Genomic DNA, 23,474 nt, shown 5'->3' with positions numbered 1-23,474 from the left:
CCAATTCCAATGGCTTCAATACAGAATAAATAACAGAATTTTAGCAAAAAATTCGTTTCTATTTAAAATTAAAAAAGTAAATTGTAAAATCTGTACGTTTTGTCACAGAGAGGAAGAAACAATAGAATATATACTGTGGGAATGTGATTGTGTTCAAGCATTTCTAGATGAGTTTCAACAAACTTTGATATAGTTGTTACCAAAAATATTTTATTTTAGGTACTCCTGGTAAAACGTTTTGTATGCAAAATACGCTTATCCTTTGGTTGAAATACTCTATTTATATGGTTCCAGCTGACAAAGCTAGTAACAATATTGTCTTTGTTTGTAAGGCTCATTATTACAACTGTATTTTAAATGAACTTGGCATTAATTCCACTTTTGGTAATCATACTTATACTCCAACTGCCCTTTCAAAAGACGAAATTCTTCAAAACCATGCTTCAGTTTTAGACACATTTAATATTCCAGTCAATGGGTCGAATGAATATGAGTTACCGTACCTAAACTGGATTCCTAAACTACATAAAAACCCTTACAAACAAAGATACATTGCTGGATCCAGTAAGTGCTCTACCAAGCCCCTATCTTTGCTCCTCACGAAAATGTTACCAGCTGTGAAGGAGAAACTTCAAACTTACTGTGCAACTACATATACCAGAAGTGGTGTTAATCAAATGTGGATTCTAAAAAATTCTAAAGAACTTTTAGTAAACTTGAAATCACAGACTTTCCCCCAAATCAATAGCATTAAAACCTATGACTTTTCAACACTATACACGACCATTCCTCACGATAAATTAAAGACTAGACGTTTTGACATCATAGACAGTTGCTTCTTCAACAAAAACGGAAAACGAAATACTCATATCTAGTGATCAGTCATTCAAAAACTTACTTTCTTAAACACTACTCTGATTCCACGCACACGTACTCTGAAGTTGAAATAAAAAAAATATGCTAGAGGTCCTCATTGACAATATCATCGTGGTCGTTGGTGATCAGGTCTTCCAACAGTCTGTTGGAATTCCCATGGGCACGAATTGTGCTCCTTTGTTAGCTGACCTGTTTTTATATTCATATGAAGCAGAATTTATTTAAAAACTTCTACGTGAGAAGAACAAATATCTCGCTGTGACCTTCAATTCGACTTTAAGATATATCGATGACGTTTTGTCTATTAACAATGATAGCTTTCATTCATATGTCGATTTGATATATCCCTGTGAGCTGGAAATAAATGACACCACAGAGTCGTCCACTTTTCCTTCATACTTAGACATTTTATTGAAAGTAGACATTAACGGCAAACTGACAACTCAACTGTATGACAAACGGGATGATTTCAGCTTCTCCATCGTCAACTTCCCACATTTATGTAGCAATATTCCATTATCACCTGCATATGGTGTTTATATATCTCAACTAATTCGATATGCAAGAGCTTGTTCTGGGTATAGTCAGTTTTTAAATCGAGGTAAGCTACTGACAAACAAGTTGATGGTACAGGGATTTCAACAGTCTCGATTGAAGTCAGCATTTCGCAAATTCTATGGTCGTTATAACGATCTAGTTCGTCAATACGACCTCGCATTGGGTCAAATGCTGTCTGACGTGTTTCATACCGATTGTTAAGCCGTTCTTGGCACACTGATTTTGACTGCGGATAACTCCGTTTACCTGATCAGGATATGGGGCTCACGGCTGGTGTGACTGGTCAACAGGGGATGAATATTCCCCCTAGGCACCTGATCCCACGAGACACACCTTTGATCCTTAAAAAAATCGTAAAGTAGCATTCAGCAATTACTCTTAAGAATTTCAAAATGGATAAAATGGGTAAGTTTACCGCTATCAGCTAAAATCATAAAAGTCTGTTTGTGTTAACTTGAAAGTTCACTAAATATTAAATAATGTGTTCTTTCATCATTATTGCCATATTCGCATTCATTTTACAAGAATGAACCATTTTATTTTCATACCTCAAGCAATTTGGAATTCTTATTTGTTCAAGACATAGGGCTTACGGTGGGTGTGACCGGTCGACAAGGGATGCTTACTCTTCCTAGGCACCTGATCCCAACTCTGGTGTGTCCAGGGGTCCGTGTTTGCCCAACTATCTATTTTGTATTGCTTGTAGGAGTTATGAGATTGATCACTGTTCATTATCTTCACCTTGCATACAGCAAGATGTACTGAGAAATCATTGAACATTCGTTTTGCAATATCCTACTTAAAACTCTTTTATGAAACACAAAAATTCCTATTTTACAAAAATAGTGATAGCGAAAAATGTGATACCCAGTGAAACAGATGGAACCTGATCTTTCCTTAACTCTCTCTCTCTCTCTCTCTCTCTCTCTCTCTCTCTCTCTCTCTCTCTCTCCCCTCAAAAAATTGTCTGTATTCCTACATTATCCTTGGTATGCATATATTGAACATATATTATGATATATACAGATTGTTTAGAAGAATAAAAAAAAGAAAGAATTTGTTACCCGTTTATCGTTCTTGATTATGTGTGTTTGTGACGTCACAGCGACCCATCGATGTACACAACGCAATGAAAATAGTGTAGGCCTACCGTTTTGTTCAACGAAATATATCACTGCATTTAATCGATATAGACTAATTTCTGTTTTCTGACGAACTACCCGATTTTGTTGCTCAACCATATCAGTTTAACCCAGTGAGGAGTGATGCACGGCAAACGAATAACGTTCTTGCACAGACGATGATATTGAAGAAATCAACACTGCACAGGCACCTGAAGTATGGTCACTACTACACCCTCCTTTTCTGACTTTTTTTCGGGGATAATTTCTCCTCCAAAATGTATGGATTCCTTGTCTATCCCATGCAAATTTCGATTTATGTAATCCTTTCACACTTTTTTGGCCTTCTACCGGTAACAATAAAACCGGTAGAAGGCCAATCTCTAATATAAATCTTACAAAAAGTTGGAAAGTCAAACGATGATACACCAATCAAAATTGGGATGGGTTAGACAGGGAATCCACGTATTTTGGAGAAATTATCGCCGCAAATAATAATAATAATAATAATCAGAATGGAAGGGGGGTAGTATTATGCATACATCATGCAGATTCCTGTGGATTTCAAGATCCCATGCCATCAGATACTGAAGTTTAACTATCTTTTTTTTTAAGGATTAGGAGTCGTATGAAGTTGTGTATATTTCATTTATGAATCATCGTAATAAAAATAGTCTAAAATCTGTAATAGCAATCCCATTTCCCTTTTTTAAGATTGATTGAATATTGTTTTACGTCTCTCTCGAGAATATGGAGACGTCACCGCTGGCGGTGAAGGGCTGCAAAATTTAGGCCTATGTTCGGCGCTTATGGCCATTGAGCAGGGAGGGAACTTTAGTAAGACATACTTCCAGTGTCTTCGCTTTAACTAAACAGTTGACTTTTAATTTATATTTTGATTTGTCTCAGTCTTTGGAAAATAAAAAATGATTGTCACAGCCAATCATTTGAAATTGATATATTTGTGTTCACATTGTTTGGCTACCGACGGATGTACTGAAGTGCAGTGTTCATGGCAACAAATCCATCGCGTCGGAAATTGTGTATACCCATATTGTTTTCTTCTAAATATGGTATCCCTTGGGAAGAGGTATATATGCACCCTCTTCTACGACCTTACACATGTACTACAATCAAATGTAGCACACTGTGGCATTTTTTTTTTTCAAAAACCTACTTCTTTATAGTGGGACTTTTTGACGTCATCAGCAAGGGAGATCAGCCGCGATCATCAAAAATCATTTTAGTGATCGAGTACATTTGATCAACTGTTATGACGTTATACTGCATTGAATTAAAAAAAAAACTTAATTATTGTTTAATAAACCTTGATTAATGAATTTCCATACATAACTCAATATCTTCAGGATATCGTTTCATATGACCTTTAATCAAGTTTTATTCATTATTTGCTCCATCGAATTCATTGGAACTTAATAGGAAATGGCCACGTCTGTTTCGTTATTTTTGTACATTCATTCTGAGTGTCGTTAAAATATATGTGCAATTTATATATTCGAGACCTCTTCCCAACGTCCTATACATTTTATATACATGTGTACGTATATGAAAACAGATAAAATTATTTCAAAAAACTTTCGTCAACATTTTTGGGCGGGTATAGGGTTTTGAAGGATAGGCATGACCTGCACGCTTTAATTTTTTCGGCACTATTTGTTTCACCCTGCGGTTAGTTTAAACAAGGAGTAGTTTAATGACTCATGAACATTTTGGAATAAAAGGAAATAAATATTTTTTAAGTTCGGAAATAATGGAAAAAAGATGCATAAATTATATCGTCATGGAATTTTAATTATTCAACTTTATGTGTTCATTGCTCTATCATATTCATTGAAAAAGTCGCGTCTGTTTCTCTATTTTTGTATATTCAGTCTGAGTGCCGTTAAAACACGTGTGTAATTTGCATATTCCAGGCCTCTTCTTAAAGACAGATGTTGATTAAACTTATACATTCTTAAATACGTGTATGACAACAGATAAGATGATTAAAAATAACTTTTCGACAGGTAAAACTGGAACATGTTTTCAGGTGAGGGGGTGCATCTATGGTATTAGCCAGCCTTATATAGGAAGGGAAAATACAACAGAAAAAGAAACAATCAAAATATGATTGAGATAGATTGAGAAATAAATCATATAAATGAATAGATAAAACAAATAATGACTAACTACAGTAATGATCAACAGATATGAGAGCGGATCTAACATACAATTTTAATCAGATTGTTGCATTTGCCTCATTCTTAAACCTATAGAAAACGGCATTCATTTTTCAGAGACAAACTATACAAGTATATACACCTCTGTTGTCATATTTCAATTGCCCCCACCGATTTTCACACCTTCTGTACGAATGTTAATTTCAAATACCCGGATTAGTTAGCATATATTGTGGTAAAAAGAAGCTGCTTGGAATCTGCGTAGAGAATACAAGGTATTCACAGGTCGGTCTTCGCATTGTGCAGATAGTTACGATAAACAAGTGTGATGAAAATATTTTTATTTAAAAAGAGAAACTTGATCATACAAGTATAACAAGACAAATAAATTATTCATATGCACAAAAAAAGCACCGTATACATGTCTCTGTACTTTCTAGAAACTATCAAGGGTGATAAAATGGTATCGGATTTTTCTCTGCCTGGTGGTTTTATAATAAACTTTTCTTTGGATTTTTTGCAACTTTTTACTGTTGAAAGCCTGTCTTAGAGACATTTTGAAAAAAAAATTGTCCATATTCCCAACAATGTTTACCTGCCCTGCATCCCATGCCGAAATGACTTCCACGGTATGTACGTTTCTAAGGGCGGAGTTTGAACGATCTGCACATTTGTATGGGTGAGGCTTGATCATGCACGGAACGATTCTTGCACGACATGATTTTCACGGAACGCTGAACGCTCTGCACGAAACCCTGAACGTTTTGCACGGAACACTGCACGGTCTGACCGGGACGTTGAACGGTTTGCACGGAACGAAACAAAACACTTTGGAAGTGTAGTAGCACGCTTCAGGGTCTGTAGTTGCGAAACGTAAAACAGAAATGAACATAGAAGAAGAAATACTGCTAAATTGGGGTTTTTTTTATTTCAAATGTATGTAGTTTGAATTACGATTGTCAATTTATTTTTTTCCCCATTTTACAGACACCGATTACTGTGCCTCTTCTCCATGTCAAAATGGCAGAAAATGTACATCCCATCCAACAACATTCATATGTCAGTGTACGGATGGCTTTGTCGGATACAGGTGTGACGGTATGTGTTTTAGTTCTGTGTGCTACGTAGTGGTAGAGCGTTCGCTTGGTAATCGTTCGGTCGTGAGTTCGAGTCCTGCTCGTGCCATGACCGCGTCAAACCTAAGATGTAAACTTAGGTAGTGGTTGCTCTTTTGCAAAACTCTCGGCATTTAGAAAGTGAGAAGCATGGGTCTTTCGGATATGACATTAAAACTGAGGTCTCGTGTTGGTTAGGCGTTTACATGCTACGTAACCCTTACTGCTTCTGTCCTGTACACTAATCATAGGTCAAAATTTGTGGTACTTCACCTGCAACGTGTGACGTCTCAATTTGAGTGAACATTTTTCGAAGGGGGGTGAAACAAACCAACAGCCAACCAACTATTTGCAGAGATCTTACAAAACAACATCTTGACAAATTTGGCTCTACTTTTTTGGCACGCTGTTTTTGGCTATATTTAGCTCTAAAACTTCATAGTTATTTCGGATTTCAAACATTTCGGTTGAGCATCACTGAAGAGACATTATTTGTCGAAATGCGCATCTGGTGCATCAAAATTGGTACCGTATAAGTTTTACATTGTGACAATTCTGAATTTAAAACACTTTACACCCCAGTCATACTACCTGAAATATTCCAACACATATATTTTGAGGTAGAGTCATTATAACGACCATAGAGTATACGAAGTACTGACTTTCGACGAGCACAGGATGAAAGGTGGCAGAATGGTGACGGACCTTAATACCAAATTTCAGTCTATTGAATGGCACGGTTTCGTTCTGTTGAGCTTATTGAAACTCCTATATTTCAAAATTGATCATATACATAAATTGATTTCCATCATAACTCAGTTTAACACATATATCTGGGTGTTTTTGTTCAATATATTTTTAGGATTTGTTTAATTTCTCAGGTAAGGAAGTAAGTCGAGTTTCAGAAATGACCCTTTGATCCCGTAACGGTAAGACAAGTGTGTTTACGTCAAGTAGGATTGTCATAGATCATTTATTTTCAAATTTTTGATTCTACTCATTCATTTTAAAGGTCTAATTCAAATGCGGGATGGATGAGAATACAAAGCAATTAGTGTTCTAGCCTCCCTTTCTTATGAAATAGGCTATTGAGAGATTCCTACCTTAGCAAGGATCCATGTTTGGCACTTTCTGAGAATTTGAAAACGTACACCATTCTCTCTTCTTTCATCTCTGATAATGTCAACGTTCTAGGTACATCTATTTCCGTCTAAGGGAGTCCTCCAAACTCTGTTTAAAGGGTGGTAACTGACCAAAGGGAAGTTTAAGGAATTGAAGTAAACTGCATTGAATTCAAATTAACACACATTATACTGAAAATCTCATCAAATCGGTGGAGTATATGATGAGAAATGCTCTACAAAGATGTAAAAAAAAAAAAAAAAAAAAAAAAGGGAAAGAAACAATAAATCGGTGGAAATATATTTCACTAAAGATAAGATATCTTGGTAAGAAATGGAATAAAACCAGTCGGATAGAAAACCCTAGTAACAACAATAACAATATATTTTCTCAAATATTAACACCATGTGTATCGTAGAAAAGTAATTCGTATTATATAATATTGTACATATGCCTCCTCTCTTATGACCATTAAGAACTTGCATACTCTGCACAAAATAGCAGAAAACCAATATTTTCATAAAATATGCAGAGGAAACATAATTAATTATTATAACAATCTTCCAGTGAAAAGTTGCATGGAGATATTACAAAGTAACGCAAGCTTGAAAGGACAAGATGGGATATATCAGATAAGTGTAGGTGGACACAAAAGGAAGGTGTACTGCGACATGACAACTGACAGTGGAGGGTGGACGGTGAGTTTATATAATGTTCTCAGGTTTAAAAATTTCATTTAATATATCAGGTCTTTGGTGATCAGGTCTTCCAACAGTCTGTTGGAATTCCCATGGGCACGAATTGTGCTCCTTTGTTAGCTGACCTGTTTTTATATTCATATGAAGTAGAATTTATTCAAAAACTTCTACGTGAGAAGAAAAAATCTCTCGCTGTGACCTTCAATTCGACTTTTAGATATATCGATGACGTTTTGTCTATTAACAATGATAGCTTTCATTCATATGTCGATTTGATATATCCCTGTAAGCTGGAAATAAAGGACACCACAGAGTCGTCCACTTCTGCTTCATACTTAGATATTTTATTGAAAGTAGACATTAACGGCAAACTAACAACTCAACTGTATGACAAACGGGATGATTTCAGCTTCTCCATCGTCAACTTCCCACATTTATGTAGCAATATTCCATTATCACCTGCATATGGTGTTTATATATCTCAACTGATTCGATATGCAAGAGCTTGTTCTGGGTATAGTCAGTTTTTAAATCGAGGTAAGCTACTGACAAACAAGTTGATGGTACAGGGATTTCAACAGTCTCGATTGAAGTCAGCATTTCGCAAATTCTATGGTCGTTATAACGATCTAGTTCGTCAATACAACCTCGCATTGGGTCAAATGCTGTCTGACGTGTTTCATACCGATTGTTAAGCCGTTCTTGGCACACTGATTTTGACTGCGGATAACTCCGTTTACCTGATCAGGATATGGGGCTCACGGCGGGTGTGACCGGTCAACAGGGGATGCTTACTCCTCCTAGGCACCTGATCCCACCTCTGGTGTGTCCAGGGGTCCGTGTTTGCCCAACTATCTATTTTGTATTGCTTGTAGGAATTATGAGATTTATCACTGTTCGTTATCTTCACCTTGCATCACTAGCCACTGCTTTTACAATAACATTCAGTATTTTATTTCTATGACATATTTTATTTTGTACGACCGCTCTACAGGATATACCTATTCCTGCTACATACCACATCTCACCTCCGTGTTATGTCCAGGGGTCCCTTTTTGCCATGCCTGTAATTTTATATTCTTTATAGAACTTATGAGATTGATCACTGTTCATTATCTTCACTCGATCATCATAAATATTGTGCATATGAATTTATAATTTTCCGTTGTTAATCCGAAAAAGAGGCATAACACATTATTGATAAGTAAAACTGTTACTTTTTATGGTTAGCTAAATTTATAATTCGGAGAAATTAACTATGTACATTGGGTAATATTGTTTTTGATAATTCATAATCTTTTAGTTTTGTGGAACATATTTTAAGATCCTTTCTGGAAATATATTGAAATTGGAAAACGCAGTGACACATATGGATTTTGAACAAATTCTTCTTTGAATTCCGCGCTATGAAAATCTATTGATAATTTTATGAATAGCAATTAGGAAGCTGTTCAAAGTTAATGAAGTCATGAAGAGTATTAGTCAAATGCTATTCTGATAACATAAAAAGGTAAAGATAATGAACAATCATTAATTTCATTGTTCTGGGTATACTATAGGTAGGGTGAGGTACCTAAGATAGATAATCATTCCATGTTGACCTATCACATCCGCTGTGAGTCCGATATCTTGATCAGGTAAACGGAGCAATCTGTAGTTAGAATCAGTGTGCCAAGAACGGCATGGAAATTGGTATGAAACACGTCAGGCAACATTTGGACTAATTACAGATTGTATTGGAGAATTAGAGTGTTAGAACGACTATAGAATTTGCTAAATGCTGAATCAACTAGAACACCCCCCCCCCCCCCGTGTAACATCAAAACGTAATTTGTATTCCCTGAGACCAAAGGTGGTAGGGGTGACTAAGCATTTTAATTCATTTCGCTACATAGTTTATGATGGTGCACATGGGGCGTTCCATTGCCTGACAAATGGCTTGAATGGTTGTTTGATTAATATTCTCCCACTCTTCCAACAAAGCCATTCCCAATTCTTTAGTATCATGAGGTTGGCTACTGTGCACACGGCTACCTGCTCTCCCCAAGCATGTTCAATTGGATTAAGGTCCTGCGACATAGTGGGTCAATCAAGCACATTGTTATATTTGTCATATCAGTCCCACAGTGTGTACGCGCCCATTGTCATGCTGAACATCTAATATGTTGCATTGTCTGTTGTTTCAATGGTACCAACGCAGGATGAAGAACGCAGTTTATTTCCCACTGAGGAATTAAGATTTCGAGTAAAATGACCGACTGGAAATTTGTGTTAATCGCGTCCATAACCATCACGCTACTTTTTTGTTCAAACACGCCATTGTTTGCGTGCATTCTCGACAGCCCTAAATCTATTCCGCAAGACATGTTATTGTGTATATTGTCTTTTCGTGAAAGAATCGACGTTAAGACGTTTAGCTACATTCCGTATTGCACCATACTGGGTGCTTGATTTCTCAAACAATTGCTTAACCTTGGCATGGTTTACTTTTTTATTTTTTTTATTTTTAGTAAACTCAGGTGACCAATTGCAGTTGGTTGTCTTCCGTCGTCGTGCGTCGTGTTAACAATTGTTAAAGGAAAACTAATGCACAGTGGTGCAGATCAGGAAGACAAAATGTAAATTTCATGATCTCCAGGGTAGAGGCTTTTACTCGAGGGAAGTGCCAAACTTCGTATATACAGTGTTTATGTGTGAAACATTTAAAAAATACCTTTTAATAGTATTGATACTAAATTGAAACTAAATAGAGTACATTACCAAAATTGTAAATGTTATGACCCCAAGGGGTAATAGTTTGATTTGATTCCAGGGTTAAACAAAAAGCAAATTAGGAATATATTTTCTTTATCATTTGAAATCTTTCTTGACGTTTGCTGATATGGTATAAAAACTAAATACAAAATTTAGGAAAAGCAGAAAAGAAGATCACGAACTTCTGGATTTCCAAACCCCAGAATGTTATCTCTAGGATAGGTCCAAATTAGTCATATCCAGATATTATATCATGCAAAACCTTTCATCACTATAGGAAATCTCAAGGGCATTTAAAAGGAAGACGTGATCTTAAAAATGATACATGTACTTTTGTTGAATATAATACTGTAAGCGGTTTTAATTTCGCGGTGCTAAAAGTTCGCGATTTTCATATTGGTCAAATTGCGGTGGTTTTATTTTCGCAGAATTCAAATTTTATAACTGTTCAAAATGGATTGTGTCATACTTGCAAAATGATTGCAGTTTTAATTTTGCGGGAAAATCCTCGACCGCGAACATAGCGAAATTAAAACCACCGCTATCATTTTACCATTTACAGTATTCAAAACACGATATTTTTCTACATATCATAGGCCTCGGGACTAGTGATACTTATAACTCAGGTGAGCGATAATGCCTATGGACCTCATGTTCAGTTGCACATTCATTTATCATCGATAACAGCGTAATTTCACGATGAAAAAACTAGGTTTTACATTTTCATTTACTTGGTTTTAATAGCGTCGGGAAAATTTCGAGTAATGTTACTCGTCCAAACGAGTAACACACGATACACACGAGTGATATAGGAAGGGGATTTTAAACATCAGACCGATATGCATGTATAATGTTGGACATTATCAAATAAATATATTAATCTTTTTTTATATAACAAAACTAAGCATTGCACTTTTAAAGTCCGTCAGTTGATATTTCGAATTTCTAATGAAATAACACATTATGCTCTATTTGAACCGCTTAAAGACCCAAAATTAATACCGTACGGTTTCTTCACGGAAAACTGGATGTGGGTGGAGCTCATCTATGATCATTTTTATTTACCTGGAATTTACCTGGCCAAATATTAGGGTGTTATGTAAACGTTTGATATATACAAGACATGTCTCAGGAAGGTCTGTAAAGTTTTTGTGGTGATAGTGTTTGTATAATGGTTGTATCTCTAGATAACGGGAGCTGACACACAGTCTACACCCACCACCCGCTCTCTCTCTCTCTCTCTCTCTCTCTCTCTCTCTCTCTCTCTCTCTCTCTCTCTCTCTCATTCATTGGCTGAATGAATAATTTCTTTTATAAATATAGAGCTATCATAAATTGATAATATCAATTATTTCAGTAAGTTACAAGTTTTGGAAATTAATGTGCAAAGTATTGTTTGATATCTGATTGTGGAATTTATAATACATGTATATCGAGGATTGACTAATTGATTGTATCTTGCTTAACGTCTCGGTCGATAATTTTTCACCCATATGGAGACGTCACCAAGACCGGTGAAGGGCTTCAAATTTAGGCCTATGCTCGGCGCTTACGGCCATTGAACAGTGAGGGTTCTTTAGCGTGTCACACCTACTGTGACACTTGTCATCCGTTTTTAAGGTCATCTCCGAGGACCCGTGACATTCACACCTGATGCCGAGCGTTTAGCGATGGAACTGTCACTACCTGTTTTTATCGACTTAGGTTTGTCGCGGTCGGGATTCGAACCCCGGCCTCCCGCATGCGGGGCGAACACACTAACCTCTCGGCCACCGCGGCGAAAAGACTACAAGTATATTAAAATTTCATTGTTAAAAATCAATTACGAGAAAATAGCAGTTGTGGACAGGTCAATGTTATCAAAACTCTGGTATACTGGATTTCCTTAAGATCTAAAGAATGCCTGTTCTGATTGCCTGTTATTGCTATCAAACACCTCTCTGGGATACCTCCAGACCACATTATCTGCAGATTTCACTCCACTTGAGATATATATTGTTACATGTTTGAATGACAGGTGGCTTACTATTTGGGGGTGTTAAGTTAAAATTGGGTCTTTAAGAAGAAACATACGCTATATTGATTTAATGTTTCTTGAATTAACTCCAACGAAATTTATTTTATCGTCAATGTTTTATACAGGCCATCCAAATGAGACAGAATGGTTCTACGGAATTTAATCAAACTTGGAATAGTTACAAAAATGGATTTGGAGAACCACCCAATGACTACTGGATTGGTAGGTACACTAGAATGATAAAGAGCTTGAAATCGTAAACATCTCTATAATCAGTGCTATTTTATGTGAATCTTAGGAATGCGTTAATTAATACGCACTTCCCAGCTTTCGGTGTAAGGGGAGTAACTGCCAAACTGTAGCTCATTATTAAACATGCTATTTCGGTCATGTCAACTTGATAATGCAGTACTAAATAACATGACATGTACAAATATGTGCTAGACATTCAAACATTATGCTTATAAAGTAAGAGAATGTTGCATTGAAAGGATTCCGGTAAATCACCCCAAGTTTCCACTTCTTTTATACCTTCATAATCATTGAATGAAAGGTGAAGATAACGAACAGTGATCAACTCCTATAAGGAATAACAAAATAGAGAGTTGGTCAAACTCGGACCTCTGGGTTTATCACAGCCGGGCATATTTCTCTAGGAGTAGGTATCCCCTTTAACCGGTCACACCCGCCGTTGAAAACATTCATATCGACTAGTAGGCCATTTTGGTACACTGATTTTAACTACGAATTTCTCCGTTTACTGGATCAAATTATAGGGTTCACGGCGGATGTGACCGGTCGACAGGGGATACTCACTTCTCATAGACACCTGACCCCATTCCGGTATCTCCAGGGGTCCGTGTTTGCCCATTGTTTCCCTTTGTAATCCTTATGATAGTTATGAGATTGATCAATATTAATTTGTGATCTTCACCTTTTCACGATATAGATATGGACAGTTCACGACGGAGAAACTGTCCATGTGTCGAAATTCCCTTTCAGTCGGCAGGTCTGTACGCAATTTTCTTTGTTACACCCTTTTGTGTAGAACACTTTCAAATGAAGACATAAAATGCAATGTAGTATAATCAATAGATAGGGGTTGTGATTTAAGAGAGGGGGATAAAACACTAGAAACATTTATCATCAACATTGTCATCAATATTAGTTTTTCCATTAAAGAGAAGGGTAAATATTACGATTGATTATTTACTGTTTAACGTCCCTCTCAAGAATCTTTCACTCATCTTGTAACGTCACTATTGTCGGTGAAAGGCTGCAAAATGTGGGTCTATGCTCTGCGCTTATGGCCATTGAGCAGGACGGGTTTTTTAGCGTGGCACACCTGCTAAGACATGGGACCTTTCATCCGATGGACCACCTAGATTATGGACTACCATATCAAGTCAAAGTAATTCATTAAATATCCAGAGAGTAAAGACACAATATTTTAGAAGATCTTTTACAATTTACGGTTCGCAGTTATGGAATAATATGCCAGAATTTTTTAAATATTACTCAACATTGAAAAATTTTAAATTCGCTTATCTTAGATTTTTTTTTTTCATTCGGGAAATTAAAACCATATACAGTCTACTCCGGATATAATAAAATTCAAGTGACCGGCCTGAATTGTTCATTATATCCAAAGTTCAATATAATCAATGCTGAACTACACAAATATTGCTACTGAGGGATTTATTTTAACTTCAATATAACAGATAGTTCAATATAACCGACTTCAATATAAGTGGAGTGGACTGTAGATTTGTTTTTGATTATTTTCAGTTTGATTTTTATTTGTTTATTTATTTATTTTGTTTTATTTTCAGTTTTAAATATGTAAATAGCATACATGTATGTATACAACATACCTTCATATACTATTTCATATTGTATCTGTATAATACTGCTGTCTGTATATATGTTTTCAGGACCACAATGTAAACTAGTTTTAAACTAATTGTACTATCCTGTTTAAATAAAGGACATTATTATTATTATTATTATTATTATTACCCCATATATTCGCCTCTTACGACAAGTAAGGGGTACTGAGTACCTATTCTAATCCGGATCCCCACGGGATTGAAGATTTTGAATAATGATCAATCTTATAATTGAATCTCAGTTATCAATTTCCCCTTTTAATCAACGTTTTCTCAGAGATGTTTCAGTGTTAACGGAAGTACTATAATGTACTATTTACTCATTACTAGTAATGTGTTTCTTGTTATCATATTTTAATTTTACTTTTAATGTTCATTACACAGGAAATGATGTAATCCACATTCTGACGAACACAAGTAATCATGAATTTCGGGTGGATATTTCGAAACGTAATGACAGTAACGTGCATGTCTTGTATTCCATATTTCACATCGGAGATGAAACCAGTAAATACAAAATTACTGTGTCGGGATATACAGGAACAGCTAGTATGTATTTTTAAACCATACTATCTTGATTCATGACACATGTAAACAGAATACATATAGAATAAAAGTGATGCACATACGGTATAAACATATTATTTCACAGCATGTATATCTTGTGATCAGTCATCGAAATTATTATTGTCTTTAACACCAATCTATTTTTACGTACAAATACTTTGAATGCAATATAAAGCTGTTGGAGTTTCTCATTGACAAAATCGATCAAGTCTTTGGTGTGAAACGTTTTTCTCAAAATATCTCAATGATGTATGAAAATATATCAATGATTAAAAAAACATTTATCTTATACAAAAACAAGAGAGACCTAATAAAGATACGTTCGATGACCATTGTTAGTGTAAAGAAATATAATTTCCGAAATATTGGCTTGAACATCACTGAAGAGATATCATTTGTCGAAATGCGCATCTGGTCCATCAAAATTGGTGCCGTATAAGTTTTACTTAAGAAAGAATTATTGTGTTGCAAGACAATAATTGTGTATTGACCAAATGTGCCTGTTTTAAGGTCAAAGAGTGTTTGAAGTAATCGTTACTATCATTATTTCATTGAATTCAATTTTTCATGACAAAATGACAGCGAATGCCACGTTAGGGAAGTTAGCTCCTAAGCTTTTGAGCACAACTGCGCAGGATACTACAACTAAGTATTTACTGGTTCAATACTGATCCCATTGGTGCAAACATATTACACATCTATTACTGAACCCTATCCAGTTGAAAAAACAAGTGTCAATTCAAATTTTGAAAGGGTATTGCAGGGACTGTATTTTGTGACAGAAAGATTGATTAATCAAAAATTTCTTGATCTCTGTGGCATTACAGTTTCTGGAACATCTAATATATCTTGTATTTTGATACTTTTATACGTGCATTTCAGTTTTATAATTTATGATATAAGTAGTTGAGACTTGGAACTAGATCAAGTGTTGTAATTTATAAATTTGGTTGATTTTTTTTTTCGAAATACAACACTGACCTCTTAAAACATTTCAATTCAATTTACTCGAAATTTTGTATAAAATTCAATATTTTTGCAAATAATTTAAGACCTTGGTCTCCAGCCCCCACTGTTTAAGTTCCATTTTCAATTTTCAGACAAGACCTGGAAAATTATGTGAACTTTTAGAAATTGACATTACTCATAATATATCATTTTAAACCCTCAAATTTGATAGCATGAATTGTTTTCGCATGTCAAGTGCAAAAAGGTCATTATTTATTTCTATTACTTGTATTAAACCTTTAACCTGTATTGTTAGAAGACATGATTATGTATCTATTTTATGTAATGATTGATTTCTACTGCTTATATTGTGTTGACACCAACAGACAAATCAAGTGTAATTGAATAAATTTATAAAGTGCGAAAATGTCATGCTTAGAACACTTCAGCTCAATAACAAGCATTGCAACATCAGATTTTTTTTTTCAGTTTCTAATTATCATTCAACGTAGAAATCAAAAATACACTTCCCAAAAAAATTGACACTACTCCAAATGTCAGGTGCGAACCACTTTAATGCTACCACTAAGCATGTTGATGCAAATCTGATATTGGAATATAGATTATCCATTAAATCTGTCCTGGTACATAATATACATACTATTTTCATGGAAGTATTGATTGTATATAACATGCCCACAATGCCCCTATCATACGAAACGTAAGCTACAACAAAATATAAATATCTATGTCATGTTTCAATTTAAAGAACATATCCACGAAATTACATCTAAATGAACTGTAAAATCTCCACCATCCATTAACATAGAGCCCGGAGAATTTAAATTACTCCACAGTGAATGAGAAATGCCCTGTAAAATCGTAAAAAAAAAAAATAAGAAGCCCAAAGGCCGTATCGGTCACTCGAGCATTAGTTATAAGTATCACTAGACCCACGGTCAATGGAATCTCGAAAACAATTCCTGCTTTGAATACTATGTTCATCAAAAGTACATCTAGAAGGTCAACAGGGCATGCTTACTCCTCCAAGGTACATGATCCCACCCCTGGTGTGTACAGGGGTCCATGTTTGCCCAACTATCTATTTGTATTGCTTATAGGAGTTATGAGATCGATCACTGTTCGGTATCGTCACCTTTCATTTTTCTTTTAAATGCTCTTGCAAGTGCCTATAGTAATGGAAGGCTTTACTTGATATAATGTATTTAACATTAAAACAATATGACTACTTTGGACCCATCCAAGAGTCAATACCCTGGGGTTGTGATATTCGCATGTTTGGAACATCCTTTTCTGATTTTCCCAAACATGCATTGAGTTTTTGTACCATATCAGCAAATTTCAAGTATTTCAAATGATAAAGAAATCATACTAGCGGAAAAAAGAAACTGTGCATTATCTACTATATTAAACAATAATAAAAAAAATAACAGTGAACAAATTCTATTTTTGTAATACTATTGACAAATGTACTCATTACAACATTTCATAATCCATTAATGTTAACGTCGAATGACGTCAATTTCAGCACACTCAAAATACACAGGTATTCGAACTGAATTAACAAAGTTAATAACGCGTTTGACCACCATATGCTTTCACGCATGTTTGACAACGGCGCATCATTGATGCCACTTAAGTGTTCAGAAATGTTTGAGGGGTGTTGTTCCAGACGTTGGTTAAAGCCTAGTCTAAACCAGCCAATATCAGTGACTGATTTGGTAAACGTCGTTCCATTTCATCACAGACGTGCTCGATCGGCGATAAATTGGAGGAAACAGCTGGCCAAGGCAAGAAATCGACATTCTGTTGAGCAAAAAAGTCCCTGACTACAAGTGCAATATATGGCCTTGTGTTGTCGTGCTGCAGAATGATGTGATTTTGCTGTCTCTGTATGAAGGGTATCACATGGCGCTGAATAATTTCGTCTCGATAGTGTACGCAGGTGAAATTTCCATTGACAATTTGTAGAGGGGTCCTTCCATGTGCTGTTATTCCACCCCACACCATAACGCTACCGCCACCGAATTGTCGACGTTGCACAACACACGCGTCTTGGAACCGCTCCCCAACGCGACGATACACTCTACAACGGCCGTCACTGCTATCCAAATGAAATCTGGATTCATCAGTGAACATAATATTGGCACAGTCCTATATTCCGAACCACATATGTCGTCTGCACAACGCTAGTTTAGCGATACGATGACGTTAAAGCAGTATTGGGCGCACTGCGGGACGTCTCGGTCTGATGTTGAACTCGCGCAGACGTATACGCACATTTATTGGACTGATTGGTTGAAGTCCAGGAATTCTACGAGCAGTCAAACCTGCTGTTTGGAAAAAAAATTCAAATGTGGTTGTCCTGTCGACGTGACGTCACACGAGGACACCCAGAACGTGTTCGATCCCGAGTGTTACCAGATTGTTGGAAACGTCTTCATAATGACTGGATGGTGTTCCGATGAACTCCAACGTGTCTTGCTACGATATTTTGTGCCAATTCAGCTTGAAGCATCCAAACAGCACGACTACGTTGGTTTTCGCCGAGTCGTGGCATGACAGAAGGGTACATTTTGTCAAAACTAAAGTGCTTTCCTTAACGAATAGTGTCCAAAGAAACCTTTTACACTTCTTACAGTAAACAGTATTGGCAAATAAAATGCGTGCGTATGAACACTCCAATAAACAACATGTATTTACTAACCATGAAAAAGTCCGTGCATCTGAATTGGGTACTGTCCGATATTGTTAGAAAATATCACCTTTATCGATTGTTTACATTTTATAACATGAACAATAAATATAGAAAAATTATGCTATTTTTTTTTTATAATGCATAGTTTCTTTTTTCCGTTAGTATATAATCGCTATACTAAATTTGGTTCAACCCTGGAACCATACCCTTAATCCCTAGGATCATGAAATTTACAATTTTGATAAAGGACTATTCACTCCTTCTAAATATCGATTTAGTTTTAATTTAGTACATGCATCAATAGCATTGAAATGCATTATCTGAATGCTTTGAAGATACACACTGTATGTACCAAGTTTGGTTCCTTCCTGTAGTTTGAACCTGGGGATCATGGAATTTACAATTTTCATACAGGCCGTCCTACCCTGCATCACAATTAAACAATTCTTTCTTACACATTTGCGGTTGTAAAGAAGAAGATTTCTGAAAAATTGTCACTTTTTGGCAGTTTTTATCCCGCCCCTCAGGTCCAAGGGATGCAGGAGTCCTGAAATTTACAATTTATGTCCCCTTGTTCCAATGATACTACATAGGAAAATTTAACGTAATTGGAATGGTTGTGACGACGGACGCCGACCGATGACAAACAATTGCAATAGGTCACATGCGACTACATGGGTGACCTAAACAATTAATTCATAAAAACTTCAATTAATTATTTGGAAAGAAAGAGTAGGCCCACATACAATGCAAGGTGAAGATAACGAACAGTGATCAATCTCATAACTCCTATAAGCAATACAAAATATATAGTTGGGCAAACACGGACCCCTGGACACACCAGAGGTGGGATCAGGTGCCTAGGAGGAGTAAACATCCCCGGTTGACCGGTCACACCCGCCGTGAGCCCTATATCCCGATCAGGTAAACGGAGTTATCCGCAGTCAAAATCAGTGTGGCAATCGGTATGAAATACGTCAGGCAGCATTTGACCCAATGCGAGGTTGTATTGACGAACTAGATCGTTATAACGACCACAGAATTTGCGAAATGCTGACTTCAATCGAGACTATTGAAACCCCTGTACCATCAACAATGTATCAGAATGAATCTTTATATTCAACGATATTCTGCAGTTTTCATTGTATCGGTATTCTAAATAACAAGAGGCCAACACGTTTTGACGGTCATCTGAGCCTAAACATGGATTTGTCTGAAAGGCTATTGTTTGCTTAATCCTCTAAAATCTTTACAAGTGAAATATATGGTAAACTGTAGTATAACCGCTTTATAAAAGCATTCAGTGTTCAATGTATCAATATATTTTGACAGATTTAAATATCTGGAATTTCAGACCTCCCCCTCTCTCCCTCTAGCAAAGTATTTTCCAAAAGTATTATTCGGGTAGACCGCATCTGGAGCACCTCTTCTTTTTATTTATCTACGTTTCAAAGATTTAATATAACATCAAAAGAACTGAATATCATATTTTCAAAGATATGTGTTTAAATTTCTTCAGAATAAAGAAAATTCTTGAATTAGTAAATACTAAAGGTATTTCAACTATACAAGCATCAACTCCCCTACAACCAGGCATTACTACAGCCCCTACCCCAGAGATCATGAAATTTACAATTTTGGTAGATGCTTTGTTGCCCATCATAATTATATGCCCAGTTTGTATGTTATTTGCCTTAGAGTAGAGAAGATTTTCGAAGAAATAATGTATTTTCACTAAAATACAATAATGGCCACGCCCTAACAAAGGAACTTCTGTCCTGGGGTCATGAAATTTACAATTTGGCAAATGATTTCTGGCTCATCATATTTTCACAGGGGCCTAATATACCTTTTTTGATTATGATTGTCACGGAAATTTAACAGATAATGGTACACTTTACATATTTATTATTTGTACATCAATTTGTTTCTAATTTTTATAAAAATAAATGAAATATAATTAAAAACTCAGTCTTGTGATTGTCACGTTAATGGCAGTGCGGTTGTTTCAATAGCTTACATGTTGGGTCCAATTGGAATGGTGGCTCTGTTTGGAATACTAATCCGTTTCCACAGGCTCCCACTCTACTGCCTAATTCTTGATTTCTTTTGTAACTAATTTAAGGGATCTATAAAATCACGTTGCATATTTTCAAATATAAATATTGTTATCTTACATTGTACATGTACCTCAACCTATTGCGCATATGTACACATCACTACTACACTGTACATTTTTGTACTACAACCATGATACACTGTATATACTCATATATGTACTTTTACTCTACTAATTACTTCATATGTTATTAATCAATACTCAGTATATACATATACTTGTGCATGTACTTTACTTACTACACAATATACATACTGGTGTATGATAATTGACAATGTTTTTTCAAATTGTTACTAATACTCGTCACTTTACTTTAGTACTCATGAGAGTATTTCACATACTATATACTTAAAAGCTATACACAGTACTTGCACAATTAACAGTATGCAAACCTGAACCAACTTTACACAACAAAGTCAACAATGAATTGCAATTGAAGAAATTTGGAAGTTTTATAAATAAACTGAAATGAAATTAATATCTATAATGAAGTAGATAAGCTTACCTCAGAAGTGCTCAAGTGGAACCTTCTTGAAGCAATATAACAAACTGAATATCTAACAATGTTAAGAACTTGAAGCTACGTGACGTCCGTTACTCGTGCCTGCTACGCCCAAACTGTCCAAAGCTAACACCGCAAACCAGTTCGAATACCAGAATTTAAAACTAGTCCTTGCTTAGTCGGCAATTTCAAACCTGATTTAAACGCATTGGTGAAAGTTTTGGATAAAATTTATCTGTTTGCCTCAATACAGATTTGTTTATGAATGAACAAAAAGCAGTTTGGACTTTAAATTGTGACAACTGTATACTCAATTAGTCTGTTATATGCCTAGGAGAAGAGAAGATTCTTAAAGAATTGCGTCAATTTAACAGTTTTTACCTTTTTTAAAAATTTAAAAATCTTCTTCTGAAAAACCACTGAGCCAGAAAAGTTGAGATTTACATGAAAGCTTCCTGACATAATACAGATTCAAGTTTCTTCAAATCATGGGCCCCAGGAGTTAGATGGGGCCACAATAGGGGATCAAAGTTTGACATACAAATATATAGGAAAAATCTTCTTCTCAAGAAGCACTGAGACAGAAAAGCTGTTTTATATGAAAACTTTCTGACACAATGCAGATTCAAGTTTCTTCAAATCATGGCCTCCGGGGGTAGGATGGGGCCACAATAGGGGATCAAAGTTTTACATACAAATATATAGGAATAATCTTCTCAAGAACCACTGAGCCAGAAAAGCGGATTTTTACATGAAAACTTTCTGACATAGTGCAGATTCTAGTTTGTTCAAATCATGGCCCCCGGGGGTAGGATGGGGCCACAAGGGGGGGGGATTAAAGTTTTACATACAAATATAATGGGGAAAACTTTAAAAATCTTCTCCTCAAGAACCGCTGAGCCAGAAAAGCTGAGATTTACATGAAAGTTTCCTGACATAATGCAGATTCAAGTTTGTTCAAATCATTGCCTCCGGCGGTAGGATGGGGCCACAATAGCGGATCAAAGTTTTACATAAAAATATATAGAAAAAATCTTTTAAAATCTTCTTCTCAAGAACCGCTGAGCCCGAAAAGCTGATATTTACAAGAAAACTTTCTGACATAGTGCAGATTCTAATTTGTTCAAATCATGGCCCCCGCGGGTAGGATGGGGCCACAAGGGGGGATTAAATTTTACATACAAATACATAGGGAAAAACTTTAAAAATCTTCTTCTCAAGAACCACTAAGCCAGAAAACCTAAGATTTACATGACAGCTTCCTGACATAATGCAGATTCAAGTTTTTCCAAATCATGGGTCCCGGGGTTGGATGGGGCCACAGTAGGGGATCAAAGTTTTACATACAAATATATAGGAAAAATCTTTAAAAGTCTTCTTCTCAAAACCCACTGAGCCAAAAAATCTGATTTTTACATGAAATTTTCTGACATAGTGCAGATTCAAGTTTGTTCAAATTATGGCCCGGGGGTAGGATGGGGCCACAAAGGAAATCAAAGTTCCACATACAAATATATAGTTAAAATCTTCTTTTCAATAACCACTGAGTCAGAAAAGTTGATATTTAGAAGAAAACTTTCTGACATAGTGCAGATTCAAGTTTGTTCAAATCATGGTCCCCGGGAGGTAGGATGGGGCCACAAGTGGGGGGGGGTCAACGTTTTACATACAAATGTAGGGGAAATCTTTTTTAAAAAACTTCTTCTCAAGAACCATTGGGCCAAAGAAGTTCACATTTACATGAAAGCTTTCTGACGTAGTGTAGATTCAAGTTTGCAAAAATCGTGGTATCCAGGGGTAGTTGGGGCCATAATAGGGAGTAAGGTTTTACATCCAAATATATATGGAAAGTCGTCAGATATGGGTCAAGGTGACTCAGGTGAGTGATGTTGTCCATGGGCCTCTTGTTTTTCATGTTTATTGTAGTTATTAAATGTGTAATAATTTGTTGTAGGAAATCGTCTGGTAAACAATACTGGTATGCTATTCTCTACATACGATCAAGACAATGATATCAACCACGGTAAAAGCTGTGCGTCAGAAAATGGTGGAGGATGGTGGTACTGGGATTGTAAACCCTCTGGCTTGAACAGAAAATCCATGCAATTTCATATCTGTCGGAGTCCGTCCCAAACTATCTGCACGAAATCCAATGGAACTTTGATGATGATAAGACCAAAACAAGTATATATATGATAAAATTATGTCCTAGTCTATTCATTATCCAAAAATAATTGACGAACAAAAGAATAATTTCTTTCTGCATCAAGAGTATAAGAATATTGCACT

At 35.9% G+C, this 23,474-nt stretch overlaps 1 protein-coding gene across 1 annotated transcript in view; it reads left to right on the top strand.

Moving 5' to 3' along the window:
* The window catches only part of LOC130049680 (angiopoietin-4-like), a 47,001-nt gene that overhangs the window by 2,579 nt on the left and 20,948 nt on the right, over positions 1-23,474 (top strand). Inside the window, exons 2-6 of the mRNA XM_056147582.1 lie at positions 5,723-5,833; positions 7,540-7,670; positions 12,567-12,663; positions 14,715-14,879; positions 23,140-23,369. Coding sequence (XP_056003557.1) covers positions 7,551-7,670; positions 12,567-12,663; positions 14,715-14,879; positions 23,140-23,369 — 612 coding nt within the window. The 5' untranslated portion in view covers positions 5,723-5,833; positions 7,540-7,550. The remainder of the gene's footprint in view (positions 1-5,722; positions 5,834-7,539; positions 7,671-12,566; positions 12,664-14,714; positions 14,880-23,139; positions 23,370-23,474) is intronic.

Source organism: Ostrea edulis, chromosome 8 (genome assembly GCF_947568905.1).
Source record: "Ostrea edulis chromosome 8, xbOstEdul1.1, whole genome shotgun sequence".
Classification (NCBI taxonomy): Eukaryota; Metazoa; Mollusca; class Bivalvia; order Ostreida; family Ostreidae; genus Ostrea; species Ostrea edulis.
This window is presented reverse-complemented; position numbering and strand designations above follow the sequence as displayed.